Consider the following 24,749-nt stretch of genomic DNA (forward strand, 5'->3'; position numbering starts at 1 on the left):
CCTTGGGGCTGCCGAAGATAATACTATAGATGTCTTTCATAATATTATAGAAAGCAATACTACTCTTTAGAATCTGCAAGCTGGATTTAAACTTTGGAATCTGCTAAAAACAGTATATTGTACACTACTAGAATACATATGACTATGCATGGGTTTATTGTCTGGTGTAGCTCTTCTGCAAAATAACCTGGGGAATATTATATTATAATACTCTTACTGCTAAAGAAAAGAATTAGAACTATGCATGGATTGGAACCACTTCAAAGATGCAAACAGCTCTCAAGATGGCATATATAATGCCATCTTACATGTTGACAGACTAAACTGTTAGACCAACACAGATGGCCATCCACCACATCCACTATGCTTCGAATACAAACATGCTTCTTACAACCACTGGGTTTTAAGATCAAATATGTTGGTTTGTGAATAAATGTAGCTGTGAATGATGCTTATAATAATTTAAGAAATTATCAGGAGTAGGATAAATAATCAGTTTATGTAGTTTTGAAAATTAGAAATTGTAATAGTAGTTATTTTAATATTAGAAATATTCAGTTCAGATTTTATTTTAAACATTGTTTTAGTACACATAGAAAACATAATAAAATCATGTTGTCAAGATATGAATTTTTAAACCTTTAAGACCGTAATAGACCCCCACAGTGAAATGTACTTTCGTAGCTAGCTATTGTTCCAAATGCCATGAAACTCAAGATTCTTGTAGCAAATCATATGTGCAATATAGAAATCAGTTTAATTAATTTTTTTAACCTCTGAAGTTGCTATTCTGATGTAAAAACCTCTTTGTAGAGATTGTGGTTAACTTGTCCTGCTTTGTTCGGCTGCTGTGAATTTAGTATATTTCATGTTTTAAAGTTAGTTTTTTACTGTTTTGTCTACAAATAAGTACATTATGAGTAAAAGAAAACATGAAAGATCTCCAACCAGTGAAAACACACTAATAAGCAATGTTATTTTGAGTGGAATACGATTTGTAGGTGATGGTGATGATGACATCGATAATGAAATTTTTTTTTAGTGATAAAATATTTTTTTAAAGATCAATTAGTAGTGAACAGAATAAAAAAATGGTTACTTATCAATCAGAAATAACAATATTATGATTTTTTCTGTGAAACTCTACTCCTTGGCCTTTTACAGTAGAGCGCCATCTAAGAGAATGGCTTTTTGCACATCACTAAAAAATGTCCGTCTTAAAAGAGTTAAACAATTAGGTTAACATGGTAAAATACCAGTAACTTCAACATGGGATACAGTACAAAAATAGATTGGCGGAAGAGTGATGAATTGCTTAAAAACATCTTGATCATGAAACAAATGTAACGGAGGATTTTTAAAATTCATTTTGCAAAAAAGGGCAACTATTGCTATCATTTTTTAATTGGTAATATCCTAAACTGGTTTGTTACTAGAGGAGACAGTGTAATAAGGATGAAAATCCATGTTTTTTATTTTTGGCGTTATGGACAAAATTTTAATAAGAAATCCAATACATCATCTAACAATGTAAACAAATCTTTGCACGTTTAAATAAAAATGCAATACCTGAAATTTAATAAAAATAGGAAATGGAATACAAGAAAATGTTATTTTTGAATAAGGCGTCAGCATTTGTTAAGAGAACTTGTGGTGTTAATATATAGAATATAGATATGTTATTGTTTATCTGGTATATAATACTAGACGTGAAAAACAAAAGATCTCTGAAATGTGTGATTTAGGCATAACTAAAACTCCATAAATAATTGTTTTACATCTTATAAAACATTAGTATAGTATTGTTATGTAGCAGTTTGGTTAAGTTTCTTTTGAAATCAAGAGTTAATGTCATTTAAAGAATTGATAAAAAAGTATTAAACTTATTTTTAGAACGCATTTGGTAAACATTAGCTAAAGTGATTTTGTTTATTATATTATATTTGGAGTAAGAGTTGAAGTTCCAAGATTAGAAAAGTTAGACAATAAAGGTAAGCCCTCAAGCATCATTGTAAAATTTTCCAATTATGACAATCTCTTATATTTACTTCAAAGGCAAATACCATCTTCTAAGAGAGATATTTGTTTGCATATGAGAGAGTACTTCTATAGTGCATTTAGTGATTAAATTGGTAGTTATCTTGTGAATAAGAGGATTGACTCAACACGATATCTTAGTGAGATAAACAAATAACTTTGCACTTTCACCTACATAATTAACAATTTTAATTATCTATTAACTGTTTAAATAAGCTAGATTTGAATAAATAGGGTTATTACATAAATATAAATGATTTCCCATTTTCAAAATCATATTATTATGTTTTCAAAACATTTGAAAAATAAAATATGTGTAGCTGCTGTATGGTGTCAGTTTACATATTGTTCCCATGATTTGTGAAATTCTATATTTTTAAATGTGAAACAAAATGTATAAACAAATTTAGAGACTCCCACCCACATTTTCAATTATATTAAAAATAAATTTCTCAGTTCAGCTCCAATTGTGCTACGGTTCGATATAATTTGGGTATATTGTCACGTTTTGTGTGACAATTTTGAAGCTGTTCAATATGGTTTGCTAATATAAAATAAGCTTTAAACTTGAAGTCAGTGAGATGAGTTCATGCTGTATTTATTTCATTTTGATTTAGACCAATATAATTCACAATTTGGATTTGGAGATACGACATTGGTCCCAACAGTGTGTCACCTTCTTGCTGTAGTTGAAGAAATATTTTTAATAATAATCTACATTTTCACTTCATTGCCCTAGCAGTGCATATATTATGATTATGCAACCAAAGTATATATTTCATGAAACTTTAAACTATGAAGTACAAAAAGTTGGATATTTTTGTATGAGTAAGCAATAAAAATATTGAAAAAACTTGAAAAGTATTTGAATGCATATTAATTATACCTGTAAAATGAGACATCACATATAATCATATAACCAAAAACAAGCTTGTAAAAGTGTTTTTAACAATAAAAAACTTTTAAAAATATGCTAGAAAATATTTCATACAAATACATTGGCACATCACAATTATTATTATACCAGAGCATAACAACACTAAGTTACTCCTAGTCTAAGCTTTGTCAACATATTCTTCTACAGAATAAAATGATCAAGTTTACATGTAAAATACTTATCACTTAGTTGTCCTATGTCTATTGGTAACTTATTATATAACCTAATAGCTATTCTTATGGGACTATGTCAGTTTTAATCAGTCTAACCTGAGGCAGATTACTATTAGTACACGATCTTGTATAGTAGCTATGAATATCTTTTCTATAACTTACTTGGTCCAAATTGGTTCTAAGGTAAAGTTAACAAAGTTCTGTTAAATAAATAAAAAAGAAAGATATTCAAAAGAAAAGAAAATACAAATTTTAAGTTGTGGGAACATTTCCCTAGAACTATGAAACATGTATACTTCTGCCATGATTCTGATAGTTCTCTTTTTTATAATAACACTTCTTTTGCATGGGTAGATGACCTCCTAGCAATTAATCCATAGCTTAAATGGCAATGGAAGAGCCCATAATATACTTGTATGAGATAATCCTGTTCTAATTCACCACATAGACGTGTTATTGCAAATATATTTGAACTGAGTTTGCTTTTAACTGTAATAACAGTTTGGTGCATAAATATATTTTACCAATTTTCTTTCTTTAAGTAGTATTTAAATTCCTTAGTACCTGCCTCAGTTATCTTTGTCACAATTTTAAAATTATTTGATGAAATATTTTCTGCCTCTTTGGCAAAAACAAATTTAAAAACCTGAGTAAAATAATCAGTAACATGATGATTTTTAACAACAGTTGATATAAAACAGTCATCATCTAAAGAGTTTAAAATATTGTCCAGAAAACTAGTACCTCGAGTAGGCTCCGAAACTGTTGCTTTCAACCTATACATACTACATAGGTTTACAAACTGTACAGAGTATATTACAGACTGCTTGTTCAGATGATTAATATGGTTTAGTAATTTATCCATTATACCAAAATAATTTCTGCATCGTCATTGTGACTGTGACATATGGTTAACCTATATTAATTGAAAATCTAATAATTCAATACATGCAATTTCATAGCCTAAATCTACTGATAATTTGTTAATATTTAGATATGTGATGTGTCTTACCTGGAGAAAAATGCTGTCCCAACTGGGCTTTGGATGAACGACAGTAACTGGTGACATAATGCAGCTTATCAATAGAATACTTACTGATTTCGTTAAATTTCATCCAGTGTTCTGTAATACACCTGAAGTCAAAATCTAATTCCTTTGAGACACTTTCTAATATACCAGTTTTATTAGGAAGACTGACTATTTTAAATTCTTTTGGCAACTATTTCCACACTTTTCATTACTTTCATCACTTTCATTAAAATTGCTTAACTTAACTAAAATAGGTGCCTCTATGGTTTTTCCAGTAGCTCCAGTTGGGAATGCCGACAAATGGTTGCTTTCAGAAGGGTGGAGTTTCTCGACAGAGACTCATCTCCTGGAGGAGGCTGTTGGTCTTCCACAGGCCGCCGCAGGTGTCCTCTTTCCCCTGCCATAGATGAGGCCATTCTGTCTGCTATCAGTTTAGACAGCCATCTCTTGCCAATCTTATTAAGGTGTTGTCCATAACATGAATAAAAATGTTGAAGAGCTTCACTTGCCTTGATCACCGCAACATTTTGATACTGCTCACCGAGTTCTATCAGATGCTTATTATTTCTTTTTATCTCATTATTAACAACAAGTCATGTCTCATTGGCAGATCTTTAACCAGAACATTTGTTTTTGTCACTTTGTTTAGAGTATCTGTCAGAGACTCAAAAACTTTCTATGCTTCGTTCTTTGCCACATCATTACTTCCAAAAAACCACCACTAAAACATCACTTTCATTTAGATTTTCATGTCTAATATTTCTCTTATCTAGTATTTGTTGGGTAAAACCTCCAGGCCTAACAAAACCCTCTGCCTCGTGTGATCCTTATACAGCATTCATGTGTCAAGCCATTTCACGGCTGTAACTATCTGCAAAAATAAGTAATTTCCTCTTACTATTCTTTTAGTTCCTGGCGTTAATTGCAAAGTGAAGTTTTTTGAAGATTTTTCTTTTTCTTCATCAGCATTTTCCTCAACCTTAAGAACTTCATGATCATTGCTAGTTTCAACCTCTTCATGTACAATGTGTTGTAATACAGGGCTATAAGCCCTAGCTTCTCTTTTATTCTGTTTTGAGGTTGAGTGCAGTAAAGGAACATTTTTGTTTACTTTTACACCCTCACTTTGCTTTCTATTACTGGCCAAACAGGTTTCTTAACAATTAAATATAGTTCGTTGATTTGCTTCTCAAGCAGTATTATGGTTTCTTCTTTGTTTAAGAGAAAAGTTGTGTGTTATGTGATTTTAGTTCTCTAATTACCTCATTTGCTTGCTTGAGATCTTCATTTAATGTTCTAATTAATTTTTAGTTTCAAGTTCTTAGCGTATATCAACATTTAATTCCTTTGTTTCTAGGTCAGTTATTTTGATGATATCATTGGACTTGCATGAATCACATGACCATCTCATATTATATATTTAATTCAATGTGTCATTGGTTAGTACAGCACATTGAAAGTGATACCATTTACCGCACATGCTTTTACACAGAGTAGCTTAATATCTACCAAGATTTTAGAACACTTTACACAAGGATAAATTTTTTGTTGGTCATGATCCAGAACTGATAACCAGTTTAATAACTGCTCTTATGTAAGGGAATTCACTAGGCCTATATTCAGTGTTAATTTACTACTACACTTTGTTTTTACTAAGTTTTAAATAATTATGTTTGTACAAATAGCACTCAGTAGCAACTACTCAGTTCATCACCACTAAGTACCCATCACTAAACAAACAGTACTCAAAAGACACAGCGTGTATGTCTGACCACTCACTGGAGGCTGTAAGGCACAAATGCTGTGTCCTCTTTTACGTCTTTAGAAAAACATTGTAGTTTACATTTCTGCTAGAATGTGTTTGTATGCTCCGAGTTAGGTTCAGGTGTTTAGTTGTTTTCACAGTACAGTAATACAATAAACATCTGGGATAACGAGTTCAAATGTTCTATAACATTAATTTTGTTTCTAAAGGTTGACAGTTGTATTTTGTTCACTTCTGAGCTTCAAATAAATTTGAGTAACATATTTTGTTGTTATATTTATTAATTTGGATTTATTTACCTATGAAATGTATAAGCAATGTTTAAAAAACTATAAGAGTAGCAATTAGTGAAATAAATAACTGTTGCGAGGAAACTGTGTACCCGTTATGAACTTTTGCTGTCACCGCACAATCTGCTACTGCAAACAACTCCAGTCACCAGGTGTCAAGTGCTGAAGTTTTCCTTCGCCAGCAATGGGTTGATGCCTTTATATTTGTAAATAGTTTTTAATCTTTTTCCAAAGTGTGAAGCATTTGGAATCTAAGACACTTCTTCAATTGATAAATTTAAAAAAAATCAACCTCTTTTAGTAATGATCCAGGTAACAGTGTAATTAATAATTTGTACTTCATTATGATAAGTGAGTCAACAAAAATATTACTTCATTAAACTTTAATAAGATCTCATTTTACTGAGAGCTAAAATTTTTTCATATCTTTAAGGATTAATTAATTACAACCAAAAGTATTTTACTTTTAGAATACTGCGCTGTTTATTTAACCCTTTTAGTGCCAAACAAAATTTTCGAAATTTGTACCAGGAATGCCAGGCGTACACATGCATGTTTGTACCAAGATTGCCAGCCACGTTTAACCAAAATGTACCGTAATTCTTTAAACAATTGTAACTACACTATTTTTTAAGATAAATTCATGGTTTTTTTTTTGTTTTTAACTTAAATAGTTGTATTTTGTATCCTGCACTTTATTTGACAAAAAATTTTGTACATTACTTTAAAAAAATTTAATTAAAACTTATTAGTATTTAAAATTTTTTATTTTTTACTTTTTTGAGTTTAACTTGTGATACACAATAGTAAAATGAACATTGAAAAAACATTGATTACATCACTGAATTCCTACTTTTATTCTTTTGAAATTTACAAACTTTCAAACTGATAAATTAAAAATTGTGAAAGAACAAAAAGAATATCCAAAAGTGTGCTAACCTGGAAAAACACTCCGTTTAGCCTAATCTGTTAAATGTCTTCTTGTTTTCTTGAAGGTCTTAACACAAGAGTCAAAATATTTCACAGATCAATAGGCTAATAACTCTCTTGAAATAAATAAATATTGTTCTCTAGGGATCACTTAACCCATTCAAGACATTGGACGGGCAGTTTCCGTCCTTCACTTCGCGCTGCCCAACGACTAAAGACGGGCCGCGCCCGTCCGCTAGACACGACATCGACGTAGTTGAATATATTGCCGATAGATCGCAGAGGCATTCACATTTGCTGCATATTTTGTTCTCAATATTCTAGTCTATGTTTTTCTTCTCCTTCGTTGCTGAAAATCATCTGATATTACCTCAAATCGTCTTGGCAAAACAGCTTTCTTTCGTTTGTAAACAGTCTAGATGGCGTCTCGCGACCGGAATGATGTGTTCGTAAATTCGGATGATTTTGCGGCTTACGTTGTTAATGTTTTAGATGAAGTGGTGATGAGGAATGTGACAGTGAACAAGATGACATGATACATGAAAATAATTAAATGTCTGATGGTACAAACGTTGACAGCAGTGATAATGAAAGTGACGATAACCCACCGGCTAGGCCTTGTGATTTTGCGTGAAGTGTTGGACCAAATACTGTTAGTAAAATGCGTTTTAACGGCAATGATGGAATAAATCCTATCATTTCGAGGTAGTTAAGAGAAAACTGCACTGAATCAGATGTGTTCAATCACTTCTGTGACGAAACCTGTTGGGCTCAGGTAACCCTTTGGTAGGCTTCCCGCTTGTGGAGAATCACCACTGCGCCTTCAAGGAAGGTTTTGGGGGCATTTTATTGAAAAGATACCTCCAACCACCAAAGCCAGGCCCTCAAGAAAATGTAAAGTTTGTGCCTCACAGGGGAAAAGAAGTGAAACAGTGTAAAAAGTGTCATGTTCCACTTCATCTGGGAACATGTTTTGTGGTGTTTCACACCCGAACCAACTTCTAAAGATGTATATTAAAAATATGTAAATGGTGTAAATATATTTATATAATAAAAACTAACATTTTATGTTCATACAATAACAAGGAATAACTAAGATACATTTATAATATTCATAGCATGTTATACATTAAGTGTTATGCAATGTGCACCTGGTCTTACACGAAAGCATGGAAAATATCCAGTTCTGTAGTCCAAAAATGATAGTAATTTATTCAGTCACGAATGGGTTAAAATAACATGTAACTATTTACATAAAAATGTACAAAATAGAAAATTTGAAGAGAACATTCAGCAGAAGTGTAGAGGGTAACACTTGGTGTGCACTCCTCTCTTACATTTAACACACATATAGGATGATTTTTTTCGTTTTCCTCCTGATTTAGTGCTTGCTACGCTACATACACAACAGTTTTTTCCTTTTTTTCTCCAATTTTTTCAAAAAATTTTCTGACGTCAGGCATTTTTGTGCCTGCTTTTGTCTGTAGCCAAGAATAATCATTTCACTTTTCCTCATGTATTTTGTTTCTCCAACTTTAAATTTTTGTATCATTTGAGCAGGGATACCTTTACGGTTGTGCCTTAGAGTGCCAGTTATAAAGGATTCCTTAGAATATAGATGTGTTGCCAATGTCAGGGAGGTGAAAAAAATGTCCACAAACACGTGGTATCCCTTATTGTACAAATTAGACATACTCATTAGTTTATCCACTACTGTAAAGCCTAAACCTTTTTCTTTTACCGTTGTCTTCTCATTGCCTTTGGCTCCTTTGTATACAAAAAAACTTACACAATAATGAGTGGTGGCATCAACCAACATCCATAACTTCACACCCCACCGGTGATGCTTTTTAGGCCTGTACTGGAGAAGCTGAATGTGTTTTGGTTGCAATCATGCTTCTGTCAATAGATAAATTTTTATCTGGTGTAAAATGTAATTTGGAAATCCGGTTTATGTGATCAATCAGTGGTTCGAACCTAGCACAAGGATCGTAGTTTGGTTGGCCTGACTTAGGTAAATTTGTAGTATCCACCAAGTGAAAAAATTTCAGTATTGCCTGAAAACGGTTCCTCGTCATCATTCTAGGGAACCAAGAAATCAATTGACTTTTAAGAGTAGACCAAAAGGAAGCGATAGTGTTTTGTCTTTTGATAGCCATATTTATCAACACCAGAAGGAAAGCTTGCATTTCGTTTACAGTCACAGGTCTCCAAGATTTTAGCCTACTGTGTTCTTTCATTCTATCGCGATTTTTATCAATAAAGTTCCTGGCGTACTTGTTTGTAAACCGAACCATTATTTCAATCAAAGGAATGGTAAAGAAAATTTTGAAATAAGCACTTGGAGGAGAGTTCATTGGAGGACAGTGCTTGACTCCTGGCTGTTCCTGAAAGTGTATGGAATGGTTAGGCCTGTGTTCAATATCATTGGTTTCATTCACTTCCACCCAGTCAGGTTAATTCTCAGAGTCTTCTGCAGAGCTACTACTGCTATCCCTATCGTTAAGCCTAGATTTTTGAGGTATCACTCTATGGCCTTGTTGGTTAGGCCTAGCCCTATGACGACGTGATGGTTCACTATCAGATGAATCACTGTTAGATTCATCTGAATTTGTATCAATTACCCAGTTTAGTCGATTCAGTCCTAAACCTTGATTACCTGAGGAAGTTGTCAGTCCAACGGGATCGTAGGTCGGGTCATTATCTGTATCGTCAACAACCAAACTTGAACTCGACACTTTTTCATTTTCTTAAATTTCACTCACGAAACCGTCTACTAATCTAGCGATAGTATTATCACTAACAGGTGAATGAGAACGTTTCATTTTGATAGAAAGAAGTCATTAGCACATCTCACTTCACTCAAAACACTCACGAACAAATAAAGTACAACTGTAAACAACAACGACAATGCTGTCTAATGTTGACAGCTGAGAAACGAAATGCACAGAATAGCCAACTTTAAAATCAAAATATGGCTACCTAGTATGACTTATAAACTGGGTAATGTAATTATCAGGAAGATCGTTGTATTGCGATTCTAAAACATTACAAGTATGTTTATTTTGACTAATTAAAGTAATTTTTATTTTTTTTTACAAAACGTCCGAAAATACGGATGCCGGCAATCTTCGCCTAAACTGCCAACGTCCGAAAATTCGGACCCTGGCAAACTACGCACAATAATCCAGCGTCCGAAAATTCGGACGTTGGCACTAAAAGGGTTAAAACATAAGAATATATAAATTTTAATATTCCTGTTCCATTAACAATTTAAATGTGTGATTAAAAACCTGGTGCTCAGAAACATTGTTCTTGGGAGTAGTTGATACTTTAGAATGTAATAGTTTTAATTTAATTTTGATACATTTGTTACTAACCTAAACAAAGTGTCATATAATTAAACAAGTAAAAAGTTCTTTTTCGCGACAATTAAAAATTTAAGTTAGAAATATTACTGTGTAACAGTATTAAAAAAAATAAACTTAAGCATCTTGTCCAGGATTAACTCCTAAAGAAATAATACTTTCTATGTGTGAAAAATGTGGGCAACAGGTACTGATTTTATTGTCATTTTATAGTGATTGCATTTTTTACTTGCACTGTCTTATGAACATATTTACATTTCTTCCAGTATGCCAGTTTGTCAGATGCTGTTGGTCCTTACTCTTACACAAACGAAGACAATTCCATGGCTCCACCCCAACTCTGCTTGTACAACTACAAAGAGGGAATCATTTTCGGTTTCAATGAAAGCTATGTTTTCAATAATGATATAATAGAAGGTATGTTTAAATATCAACACTAAACACTAATCAGTTAGCTTATTGACCCTTTGATGAGTTCAAAATATGATAACCAAATGAGTGGACAGTGTTTGCTGTGTGGACTTGTATGAGGAAACATAGCAATTGTTACTAACTACTACTGAGACCTAACATTTTTCCTGATGTATTGTGATATGTAGGGGAGGTTTGTGAACCTCATACAATTATTCGAATTTGGTTTCTGTACAAATCTTAGTTCTTTATAGTAGTGCTATCTAGTGACAATGTTTTGTAACAGTCTGATGCGCTTAACTGAGTTTAGACCAGTAATACTTAATAGTTTTGCTCGACATATTAAAGCAAAGTAGAGAGTGAAAACAGTAGTATGGTTAAGAGTTTACTTATCAATTATTTTACAAAATAAGACATTATTTACCTATAACATTAAAATGTTTTATCCTATTTTTATTCTTATATTTAGTTGATAAATTAGTTAAAACTTATAAGGTACAGGATTGAGGTCTTGAAAATCATATGTTTTTATAAATATTTCGTTTTAATAGTTGTTTAATAAAATTAAAACTGTTTAAATATATGTTAAAAACTAAAAAAATTCTATTAATATATTAAGCTTTGTACATAAAAATTTTGGTTTCATCATCACTGTGAGTAAATAAGTGAAAAATTAATAAGAATATTGCAACACTCAATCATAATGTACAATAAAACACTGTGCTCTACATTTTCATTACTTTTAATATCTTTTTTGTGATATATTTTTGTTTCAATATTTCTGAATCTTTCTTGTAATTTTTTATTTGCATCTTGTTCTAAAGATTTTACCTTTCAGGGTCCATAAGTGAATTCAGTCCAACATCGCTATCTCACCCATTCCAGTCCAAGGCTGGGCTCAGTCCATCATTTGTTGCAATGTAAATATCTAACCAAAAAAGTTACTCGAACTCATGTTTCTTCGATTTAACGTCCCTACAAATCTTGTGAAAGGGTTTTAAATAACCAGACAAAGTTATCTTCCTCTATGGTTGTACTTTCTGCATTTTTACAATGCGCAGTGGAAAACCTAGTGTTTGTATTTAGCTGACCAATGACTTTTAGCGTCTGCTGCTATTTGGTTAAACATGTTTTGAATTATTTTGTTTAGAAATAGATGTACGAGGTGTGTCCAAAAAATATCTGACCTTGACGTCTGGCATGAACTGACGTTACTCGGGGGCAACAGCAATCTGGTCCCCTTCAAAGTACTCCCCTCCACAAGCCACTACCTTATTCCAACGCTCCTCCCACTTCCGGAAACACTACTTAAATTCATTTTGCAGAATGGCTAACAGGTCCTTCGTCGCATTTTGTTTTATTTGTTCAACATCGTCAAATCTTTTTCCTTTCAAAGGAATTTTTAATTTCGGAAATAGCCAGAAGTCACAAGGAGCTATGTCAGGACTGTAGGGAGGCTGTCGTAGTTGGTTGATGTTGTGTTTGACCAAAAAACGTTGAATAAGATTTGAGGAATGAGCTGGCGCGTTGTCGTGGTGCAGGATCCAGTCACGGCTTGTTCACAGTTCAGGTTGTTTCCTTCGCACTGCATCTCGTAGCCGCCTTAGGACCTCAAGATAATACTCCTTATTCACTGTCTGGCCTCTTGGAGCATATTCGTGATGAACAACGCCATCCTGGTAAAAAAAAAACTGTCAGCATTGTCTCGACATTGCTTCGAATTTGTCTTGCTTTTTTTGGCAGTTGCTCTTCGTGAGTTTTCCACTGTGAAGATTGAGCCTTTGTTTCAGGGTCGTAGCCATAAACCCATGACTCATCACCAGTAATAACTGTTTTAAATAGATAGGCCTGGGTCACTTTTTATCAAATCCAGATTGTCCTGTGCGATTTCAAGTCGACAGTTCTTTTGGTCTTCTTTCAGCAGCTGAGGAACAAATTTTGCTCAAACACGTTTCAATTTTAAATCTTCGTGTAAAATGTTACAAACTGACGATTTTCGTATTCCTAAATCTTCTTCCAGCTCTCGGACAGTCAATCGACGGTTTTCATTAATTGCTGCATGAACACGTTCAACATTTTCAGCGTTTCTGGCTGTTGAAGGCCTGCCAGATCGGTCATCACTCTCCACTGATATGCGGCCATTTTTAAACCGCCTAAACCACTCTTTTATTTGTGTATCGCCCATAGACACGTCACCATAAACTTTCCTTATCATAGTAATCGTCTCTGATGCTGAATGGCCAAGTTTTTGGCAAAATTTAATGCAAATGCGCTGCTCAACACGTTCAGTCATATTGAAATGCGACGCATACACACGGCAGTACTGTACGGAACAGAGCGCTGTGACTCACTGAGTGACCGGATTGTATTCAATGCCTAATGTGGCAAAGAGTAGGCTCGCCCCTCGCCTCCAATAACCGGTTCGAGCCGGTCAGTTATGCCGCGGCCGCCTACTGATCGGCCGTCGGATACTTTTTGGACAGACCTCGTATTATGATTATTTAGTTGTTGATTATTTAGAAAAATGTAAAGTGAGTTTTAATTTTCAACTGAAATGGTGTTGAGCCGAGGCGATGCAGTGATGCAATTGTTGGCACGATGAAGACATTGAGAATGTACTCTTTGATTTTGATAGTGACGATGATGATATTGGTCCTGATTTTACTATTTCTGAAGACGAAAGTGTAGTAAGTGACGTGATTTAGATGACAACGAGGCTGAACAACAAACTGTAGCACCTGGTAGGGTTAGACGAAGGCCTAGGCCTTCACAAACCTGGACTCCATCCTAACTCGTGTTTGAGAAGTCTCATACTACAAAAACTAGGCCTAAACCTAAGCATAACTATAGGGTGATGTTTATATTTTTTAAATAGGACTAAACAGTAAATTGTCTTTTTGTTCATTTGTAATTTTATGTAAAGTTCAATAAGCCTTTGTTATAGTCATGACTTTTTTTATTTTTTCTTTACTATTGTACTGATATAATATTCAGTTTTGAACTGAAAAAAACCCAAGTAATTTATGTAGGCCTAACTATGTTTCAAGTATCTGACTTTGAAGAACATACCAACAAATCCAGCTCTAAAGTGTACCATGTAATAAGTATTAGATACTTTCATAAGCTAAAATGTGGGCATTTTATTGAATCAAATGTGTTCTATATATAGTACAGTATATATTTTATTTTCAAATGACATGTTTTCTAAGTCATGAACTTAATTATGTAGGTATTTAGAACATAACTAATACTTATGATGGTTACTTCCTTACAGTTTTGACTCACAAAGAAATAAAGTAGATAAAAAACCTGAACAAAAATGCATTTCTATTTTATAAAAAATATTAATAAAAATTTTATTTTGCATGAATTAACGTTATTACAACGATGGGACAAGGTTCTTCCTTGAAAAAAAAGTTTTTATAATATACTGGTTTATTGTGACATGTATGTAAGGAATATTGAAATTTAGGCATATTCATTTGAAATTAAGTGTGCCTGGTGAGTCAACCTGGTGGGGAACAAATTGACCCAAAGAGGTTTATAAAGACATACAAATTTTAATAAGAAATCAATCTGTGGTAGATAAAATTCAATAATAACGTACTTTATTCCACATCCAATCAAACCAACAATTAAAAATCGTATTAGTTGATCTTTATTTTTTTTCTTTAAGTGTCTTTAGATTTCATTTTTGTTTAAACATTTTTGCATTTAAATATAAAAAAGAAATTATTCAAATTAACTTATAAAAACTCTAGTTATAAATTTAGAACCATCTAATTCATTTACTAGCAAAATAAATTTATTATATAGGATTGAGTGGTTTTTATTCTGATAATTTTGCAATGAATATTGTACATATATAGTTTTTTAAATGATAATAAAATATTATAAATCTTATTAAATTATAAAAAGGATATTATACTTTTGATAAATTTAAGATGTTATTGAGGAATACTTTAAGGTATCTAAACGATCAGATCAAACTTAAAAAATAATTAAAATGACTTTGAAATGAAAACAATATTTAATAAAATTCTAATAAAAGCTCTAGTTACAACTTTGATTTAAAAACATTTTGAATGATTTATTAGAATTTTAATGAGAAATGTTAGTACAGAATCAAATCAGTTAGGAAATCCAAAATTTAGATCTTTTGAAGTTATTGGAATTCATTGCAATCTTGTAGAACCTAGTTTTAAAAATCATTCTGATTTACATAAACAATCTGAAATTTGATACACTTTCATTTAAAATGTTGCTTTTTGTTATAAAATTAGTGAGAGACCAAATGCAATCAGTTATATTCCAATTAGAAGAATTAAAAATATTTATCTAACTATTCAAGGTTCTGAAGGAACTTAGTTAAAAATGTAAGTTAAAGAAATGTTTATTTAAGATTAATGAAAGAACTGTAGTCCATTAAAGTGACTGCCACAAAGTTCCATAATAAAGGTATTAATGTTTCGCTGTTCCCTTCAAACTTTCAAATTAATGCAGTTTATCAACAAATATGAATCATATTCTATAATTTTAAGATCGAATAAAAAAGAAAAATGATGATGATAAAATCTTCTATTTTGAAGTAAATATTCAGAAGGCCATAGGTAGCCTCCTAAAAATACATAAAGATAATGTATTTATCAATGGATGTGGTCTATATTCTCTAATTTAAAATCAAATAAAAATATGATAAACCTCAATATTATAATATAAAACATGGACAAATTCCGGGGAAAGAATTCATTCCCCTCTTTTACATTCAATCTTGTACTGTTTTTATTAACGAATCTGGTTTATGTTCTATATATTAAGATCAAAACACTTTACAATCTTATTTTTTATATAGATATAAGAGGGTAAATGACTACATTCAAACTTGCAAGAAAACACAATAACTAATACATTCAAATTAAAATTCATAGTTAAATTTTTTCGTTCTAAATTGATTCATTTTTAAACCTGACAAATAACCAACTTACATTCAATAATAAAAACATTTTTTATTGGTTGTAGATAAAAATAATGAAATTTTGTGCTAAGCTAAGGATGTTGCAGAAATATAAAAAACATGAAAATACAGTAAAAGCAATCAGAAAAAATATTGTTTATGACAAATTTTAGTTTTTTTAATAAAAATGATTGTTTAACTCTTGAGGGTCACACAAACAATATTTAAGAAAATATTATTTTTATCAATGAATCAGGTTTATATTCTTTAATTTTAAGATAAAATAAAGAAGAAGCTAAATTATTTAAAAAGTGGGTTACAAGATAGGTGTTATGTTTGATTCAACAATTCTATATATACAATTTAAAAAATGAAAATAAGCAATTAAACGAAGAAATAAAGTGCTTAGAAATTGAGGATGGATTATAAAATCTCTTTAAATAGAACATTTAAATTTAAAAGTACAAAATGAAAATGAATTAATGGAAAATGATGTTATTTGTAAAGATGTAAATAAAAGTAAATTACACTATGTTGTAGTTAATGTTCTAAGAATAGAAGCAAAATCGATTAAGAGAAGTAAACAAAATATATCTAAATTTGGAAGTGTCAGAATGCATTGAGAATCCTAATGCAATTAATTTTAATAATCAGATGAAGGAAAAGTAATTAGTAATTGTTTCAAAACTGGTTTATATGAAGATCAGCTTTAAAGGGTATCAAGAAAATGAACAAAGATAAAGCTTTAAAATATAGTTAGATTTTATAATGATAATTTGTCTGTAAATGTTTTCCAAATTATAATACTGCTGAATAACTCTTCCAAATTCACAATGTATTTTTTATTTTTACGACGAATACCTCGTACACAATCCTAACAATATGCATACTTTTTATCATTCCTGTAATGCCAATCATACAATTCTGAAATATATTCAATTTGTTTACACATGGAACACTTGTTCTCTTCCAAGATAATTTTTTATATTTTATCATACAATTCTTTTTGATATTTGTTTAAACAATCTTCACAATAAGTACATAAGTTATATGTTCAAATTTTATCTTTAGCAAATTATTTGTTAATAATTACTGATTTTTCATTAGGATTCTTTATAAATTTACTTTTATTTCAATTAAATTTTGAACGTAGTGACAATGTATTAATTCAACTTCCATTTATAATTAAAATATTTAATTTTTAAAACTTAATAGACTAACTTATATCAGTTTTAAAAGATACCAATTTTGTGTCAAAAATCTTAAATATTAGATTTTACTTTGTTGTTATAACCATATGGTACTGTCTCAATTTTATTATCTATTAGAATTCTTTTATAATTTTTTTACCACAGAGATACTTTATTTATAGTGTACGATTGATGATTATAGCTTCTCTAATGCATGTCATTTCTCAAAATTTCTCTTGATGTTCGAATAAAAATCTCTTAAAATTATCCATATTTATCGATTTACAACACTTTTCTTTATTCCTTTACATCTAACTGGATTTGCATTTTTTATGAATGCGTTTTCGATTCAGTCCACAAAATTCTTCTAAAATTTCACCATTCAATTTATCTTCAGAATTTCCCATAACTTTCTTGTTTTTGCTATTAAACCACTCATGAGTTTTTGGACTGTCACTTGTATCAAATTCATTCAAATTTATTTAACTATTTAATAAGGATCTTACTTCATTTCATCAAAATACCTGTCTGTGTCCATGTAACAAAGATTCTAATGTCGATAATCTTTTTTAAGTTTATTATAATAAAACTCGTACATAAGTAATTTTGAAAGGTCTAAAACTGAAAATCCAATATTCAAATTTTATTAAATTTCACTTTTTGTATGTGTATGTGTGATGCTATACAATTTTTTCATCAAATATTTTAAAGCATTTAAAATTTGTTTCCTTTGCTTGATACATTGAAAATTCTTTATTCCTAGTTTAATATCACATCCATTTGGAACATTTTCAATTGATTTATCAAAAACTGACTTGTTTATTAACTTATAGAAATCTTTTCCAAAATTACTTATAGCTAGAGTTCTCATATTAGCATTAAAATCTATATATTTTTGCATATAATGTTTTTTGATAAATTGCAATAACTCTATTAACATGTTTGTAAATCATTCTTTGTTCTAGATCATATTTTAAATTTCTCGAATGAACAACATATTCAGTTTTCTTAAGAAGAGTTATACATAATTTATGTTCAGAAGCAAGTGATAGACCTTTATGAAATTTGTGTAAATTTGTTAGATATTCTAGATCTACTTCAAGAATATATTCATATGATTCATATCCAGTAAGTTGTAAAATTGTTTCCTTCCATTCTTCAATTGTATAAGTTTTCGGATTCATTAATTTTATATCATCATAAGGTACATTTTGTGAAAGTGCACAACCATAAACATTATTTGCATCAACATACGATACATTAAGAAATTCTCTGGTTTTGTTTCATCAAAATCTTATATTTATTATTTGCTTTAACATATCTTTTAATACATTGAGACATTACAACTCTAATCCTTTTTCAACTACTAAATACATACTGTAATCATTAATAAATGGTAATTCAATATTGGTTGTTTTTAATATTGCATCACAAGATATAATTAGTTAATGAAAACAGTTAGATAATAGACTTGATCCAATTTATAACAATTTAAGCAAATTGATCTATAGTTTTCAAATATATGTGCAAGGAATAGAATATATTGAATATTTTATCAATTTGAATAATTTACTAAATTTTTAGTGTTTAATTTATTCCATACATTCAAATAATGTAGGTTATTGTTTTCAAAAATGTTCTCATGTGTAAAAAATTGAGTAAAAATCTTGAAATTTGAGTTCTTTTTTATGATAAAGTTTTTTTAATACTATCGATAAATTCACAAGGAAATGTTTCTTTACCTGAAAGAGTTTTAAAGATTTCATCCTTATCATATGGTTGTCTTTCTAATTTTTAATTTAAATCCAATTTAAAATGTTTCTTACCGGGTTCCATAGACCAGGCTGTCAGGCTGCAACAGTCTTTTTAAAACGGCCCTAACATTATAATATAAATTTAGTCTAGCCTACAAGATATTTACAATGACACAGGAAGTTTGAATAGTTTACTGAAGTATTATATACTTTAAAGCATCCATCTAAGTGTTGTGGACAAGGCACTGCTTGCACTGGACGTGGACTTCTGTCCTTAAACAATGTTTCAAACAAAAACAGCATATTTTGCTAGGAAATTCATTATTTGCATTTGGTGGGATTGTCATTGGAAAATGTGTTTCTTGTAATTTTACTGAATTATGAGCTGACCTTCCAGCAGAAAGCTTTAGTCTCAATTCAACTGTCTCTAGCAATTGCTCTGCCAAATTACATAAGCATTGAACAAGCACATTTCAAACATGTAAAAAAAATATTTTCCTGTAGACTTTAACATAATTCCTTATAATAGGGTTGGAGAAAAGGACTTGATTACATCTGTCCACCGCAAGCATGCCATTGTTATAATCTATAATGGCCTGAGGCTTCATGATCTCTGTAAGAAGTTGTGGTGTTTCCCGGGTATACTTTCTAGTTTCCTGAAAGTTTGTCATCATGCCTTATAATGATAATAAACACATCCTTCTCGTCCATCTACTTCCGTCTCAAAAGGTCCTCTTCATGACCCCACTGTTCCTACAGCATAGGTATTTTCTGCCAAAAGTCTACTAAAAAGAGAGAGTGAGGAATACCAGTTATCATGGCAAATATATTCCTTCCCTAGATAAGGTTGCAATAAGTGTACAACAATCTCCTTAGTTAGGAATAATTCACAATCTGTTTAGTGCTGCTACCTAGCAGGTGAAAAGACAACTACGTAATCAAAGTTTAATGGCGGAAGTGATCTGTTACAGCACGATTGTGGTACCGGCAGATCTGTTCCATCATAGCATGTCAATGGGTTAAATAACAATCTTTTTCATTATCGAATCCTTTAGTTTTTCAAATGTTACAAATGTCTGAATTCTGTTATAAATTTTCCCCTTCTTCAGTTAAATTAATAGATTTTTTTGTATTTAGAGTTATTATTTGCTATATATTTTGAAAATTTGTTCAGTCCTTCGAATAGTTTTGTTTGTACATACGGTAAATCTTCTTCAGATTTTGCTCTATAATATAGACATTTTATTTGTTACATTTGAAACTAGTTATAATGTAAAACCATAATGAATATGCTTATGGATTTTAGTGATTAGTGATTTTACTGGAGTATTTTTACAAGTTAAATGTTTTTCTATAATACTCTCAAAATTCATATAAATTACATATGGATAAAACAGTTTCTTATAGTAGTTGAAAAACTGGCATTTGACTTTGAAATGGCATAATTGGTTTACAAACTTCATGTTGTTTCAAATTTCTAAATGATCTAACAAATCGCCCAACTTGTAAAAATGACTGAACCATCTACATACGAATTTCTTTTGATGATTTTTGGGTAGTTGCGAAATTATTAAAGTTTGTTACAAATACGTAATGAGATTTATGTTCTTGTTTTGTATACAATAAATCAATATTTAATTCAACATCATACATTTCTGATATTTACATTAGAAAAATATTGAAGGATTTATCAAAACTATATATATTTATAAACATTTTCAGATATTTATATTTAGAACCAAAACTTCTTTTTTCAAATGCTTTTACATGTTTTAGTAAAAAAGGATAATCAAAATCTCTGAAAATATGATTCCTTAAATAAATTTGATATGGTTTAACTTTTTCTGGATTGATCTTTCAACATCAAATCTAATGGCATACATAAAATTGTAATGATATTTATTTTTAAAATAAATACAAGCTTTTTTATCTTGTTTATTTTGGTAATTCAATGTATGATCCAGTATTTAAACAATAATGTTTATTTAATCTTAAAGTAGTTTGAACATATTTTTTTAAAGTCTATGCAGATCCTGAATTGGGTTGATTATTTTGTTGGAGAATAATAATTTTTTAAAGCTGGTTCGGAATAAAATCATCAACATTAATTAATCTTCAGATTTCAATTGAAAATACATGTTTCAGTTTAAGGTTCAATATTTACTAATGTCTTAAATATGGAGCAAATATCAACTATTATCTCATCTGAATTCGATAGAATCAATTCTTTAAAATATCCTTTTATATACAGTACTGTATAAATGTTAATAACATTTTCTTTTGAATTTTGAAAATATGTTTTTGTTTTTTAAAGTAATTGTATAATTTATCAATTTATCCTGTTTAAAATTTTGTAGAAATCATCAAAGCTTTCTTAGTGCAAAATCTTGAACATATATAATATTTATTAACCCTTTCCGGGCCAGGCGGCAATATATTGCCGCCACAGATCGTGTCTGAAAAGTGCCAGGCGGCAATATATTGCAATATATTGCCGCCTTGATATTCGTAGTTTTCTTAAATAAATACTACGTCAAATGATTAAAGTTTTATGTTTTTTTTTATTCCCTGGTATATTTTTAGATAATTAATATGAATATAATTTTTATTTTGGGGGTCTATGCATTTTTATTTCGTAATTGTCACGTGATATTATCAGCTGACTCGATCTATTGTTGTTAATTCTTTATGCTTTAGTGTAATCGTACTATTGTATGCTGGATTCTCCTTTATTATTTTATTTTGTGGTTGTAAATATTAGTAGTGTTAGTAGTTACGTGCTTAGCTATTGTGTGTAGTAGTTACAATGACTGACAATTTGCGATCTCATAGGAATAAAATTGTAAGTAGCATATTTGTAAATAGAAAAAGTGTAAATAAATTTCAAATAAAATTGTGTAAATATTTCTTGGTAAATAGTGTTTTTAACTGTATTGAAACTGTTTATGGATCCTACAATCATCTGTTTACCGGTACATCCATAATGTGAATATTTATTTTAAGTTTCTTGCAATGTAAGAGTCAGTTGCTGTATCACTTGTTGCGAAGTACAATTATGCGTATTTATACAAAATGTGTCATAAAAAATTTATTTATGAGAGAAATAACACAAAATTTTGTATAGTTGTTCCTTTCTAAATGTACAATATAATAAAATAGCTTCCCACAGTAAAATTATTTTTCCTTTTTTAGTTATTAAAAAAAAAAAAAATTTTTTTATGTAATCTATTAAAACGCTATTTTTTTTTTAATTTTAAATTACTTAAAACTACATCTATATATTTCTTGTTGATAGTATATATCTATACGAGTAATTTGGTGCAACTTTTAGGTCATTCTCTAATTGTTATGAAAAGTTATAAATTTTAATCTTAGAGAATGCAAAATCGCCAATTTTAGCCTGGCACTTTTGACTAGTCACAGGGGATATGATATGTGAAAAAATTTTGCAACATCTCATATTTGGTCCTGGCCCTGAAAGGGTTAAAACAAGATGCTTTGGATGTTTTTGAACTTTTTCAATATGTTCTATTAAAGTTTGGAGTGATATACATACATTTTTCTAAGATATAACTTTTATGCAATAACTTATACTAAAGAGATCTACATTGCTGTAATTTTCTTTAAAATATTTCTTTAATTCTTTTAAGTTTTCTGTACTTAGTTTTTCATAATTATAAATTTGATATTCTTTTGCCTAATTTTGAAGATAATTAAATTCAGTATTTATATTTCCAAGATGTTTTTAACATCGTTGATCATAATTTTTCTATTAAATATATCGATCACAGAAAGAAGAATTCCTTTTTTTCACGCTACAACAAATTTTTTTTATATAGGACAAATTTGATTGTTTAATAAAATAATTTTTTATCTAAGAATGGTTAAATTTATTATATTTATATGGAGCACGAAAAAATAAATTCTCCTTTCTGCATTAGAGATATTTCAAAGGAAAATTGTAATGTACAATGCAAAAATTACAATTTACAATGGCTTAATTTTTAATATTGATTATTTTAAACTCTTTTTGTGATGGTACTCTAAAAACAGTTGGTTTTGTGGTAAGGAATATTACACTTTCAAAGAAGTGATGTACAACTCATTTATTACTCCCAGGTAGCAGCACAATGCATTCAGGGGAAAATATAATATTACTGTGGATAGATTGTTTCATAAGAAGTTTACATAAATTACGTATACAGCAGAGATTAATGATAAATTAGATTAAGGCGATTGGGTTTTAGTGCCAGACTACCAGATAAGGTGATTTTTAGATCATTGGTAAATAGAGAGTTTTTATTTGTGTATACTCAATTTTAAATTAGAATTTATTTAAAAAGAATTTGTTTTTTCCAGATTGTAAAGACTTAAAGATCCCTTCATCTGAAGCCAAAAGCTTCTCCAGTAGGAAATTTTTCAAGAACCAGAACATCACCATTACATTTTCAGCCCTGGTGAAAGTTACTTTGAAGTTTTCTATTAAAACTGTAAATTTTAAAGCAGCAGGTCCTATAACGCCCCCAGACTGCTATAAGTTCAACATACAGGTTAGAAACTACAAGTATTTTTCTGTATTAAGTTTAACATTATTTCATGTCATCAATTTTGAAAGTCTCCAGTGAGGATATGATTCATATACTTGTGTTGAAAATGTATTGAGACACATGATGAAAAATGTTCTGCCACCAAAAGCAATGTCACTCTGGTTATGTGGAAATATCCAACTGGTGTACCTACAAAATACTACTACTTACTTATGTACTTTATGTATGAAGAAGATATGAGTATGAGTGTGACTTTTAAAAACTCAAACATATGGTGAGCAAAAGACCTTAAATACGGGCATTTGCTCATTTTTGAATAAAACAGAGCAATCAATATAAGTAAGTGGTGTGTGTTTTGGAATAAATATTTTTCTTTAATACAGTAATTGTAAAATTCTTTTAATAATTTTAAGAAAATGTTGAAACAATTTTGTACAGATCATTCATTCTACTCTCTTGAAGAGTTTTTTACACTGTGACTTGAAAGTAATTTTGTTTGTATTTGCCTACCATTACAAAACATATTAACACCATGGACATAAATATTTAAAATATTATACTGTATTAAATATAAAGTATGAATACTCTAACCTGAGTCTTATGTTTTATATTGTAGTAAAGGTAATTGACGCAATTCATGTACATTATGTATAAAAAGAATAAAGGAATTTTGAATTTGAATTTGAAGTACAATTCAGAATGCCTATTTTTGATAATAGTAACCAGGTTAATGTAGGCTTACTGTACGGGTCTGAATAGCATAGATTTAAATGCAATTTCTATGACTGACCTACTGGTGTTAGCACGGTCATTAACATTTAAAATATAAGGTCTGTTCAATAAGTATTGGGGCTGGTTCACTGTATCCTCAATGGAGCGTTGGAGGGTGGATCCAGCTGGTTGGCCTCAATAGAGGGGTCCTACACCACTCAGGCGCACTTTAATTGAGTCACCTGTGGACATGCGTTGAGATAGGAGGTAAATTCTTGTGACGTGTGATTTTGTATGGTATCATCGCACCAGCATGGAGTGGACTGTCGAGCAATACTACTCTGTCAAGTTTTGCTTTAAATTCGAGAAATCTGTGTCCAAGACCCATGAACTCATTAAACAGGTTTATGGAGATGATGCCTTAAGCCGCATAAGAGTTTTTGAGTGGCACAAAGTGTTTAAGGAAGGTCCAGAAACAAAACGTTAAAGTTTAGAATGGCACACACAGGGATCCCCACGCCCGAAAAAAGCTCGGGTGTCAAAAACAAAACCATGCTGATTGGTTTTTTTACCGACGTGGCATTGTTCATGAGGGGTTCATACCCACTGGAGCAACCGCTGCATGTTACGTGCAAGTACTGATATTTATTGA

At 30.5% G+C, this 24,749-nt stretch overlaps 1 protein-coding gene across 2 annotated transcripts in view; it reads left to right on the top strand.

The window, feature by feature from the left end:
• The window catches only part of LOC124369314 (mucolipin-3-like), a 92,409-nt gene that overhangs the window by 5,998 nt on the left and 61,662 nt on the right, over positions 1–24,749 (top strand). For both annotated transcript variants that reach the window (XM_046827263.1, XM_046827262.1), the window contains exons 4-5: positions 10,797–10,947; positions 23,199–23,389. In XM_046827263.1, the coding sequence (XP_046683219.1) occupies positions 10,797–10,947; positions 23,199–23,389 (342 nt within the window). The remainder of the gene's footprint in view (positions 1–10,796; positions 10,948–23,198; positions 23,390–24,749) is intronic.

Source organism: Homalodisca vitripennis, chromosome X (genome assembly GCF_021130785.1).
Source record: "Homalodisca vitripennis isolate AUS2020 chromosome X, UT_GWSS_2.1, whole genome shotgun sequence".
NCBI classification, from domain to species: domain Eukaryota; kingdom Metazoa; phylum Arthropoda; class Insecta; order Hemiptera; family Cicadellidae; genus Homalodisca; species Homalodisca vitripennis.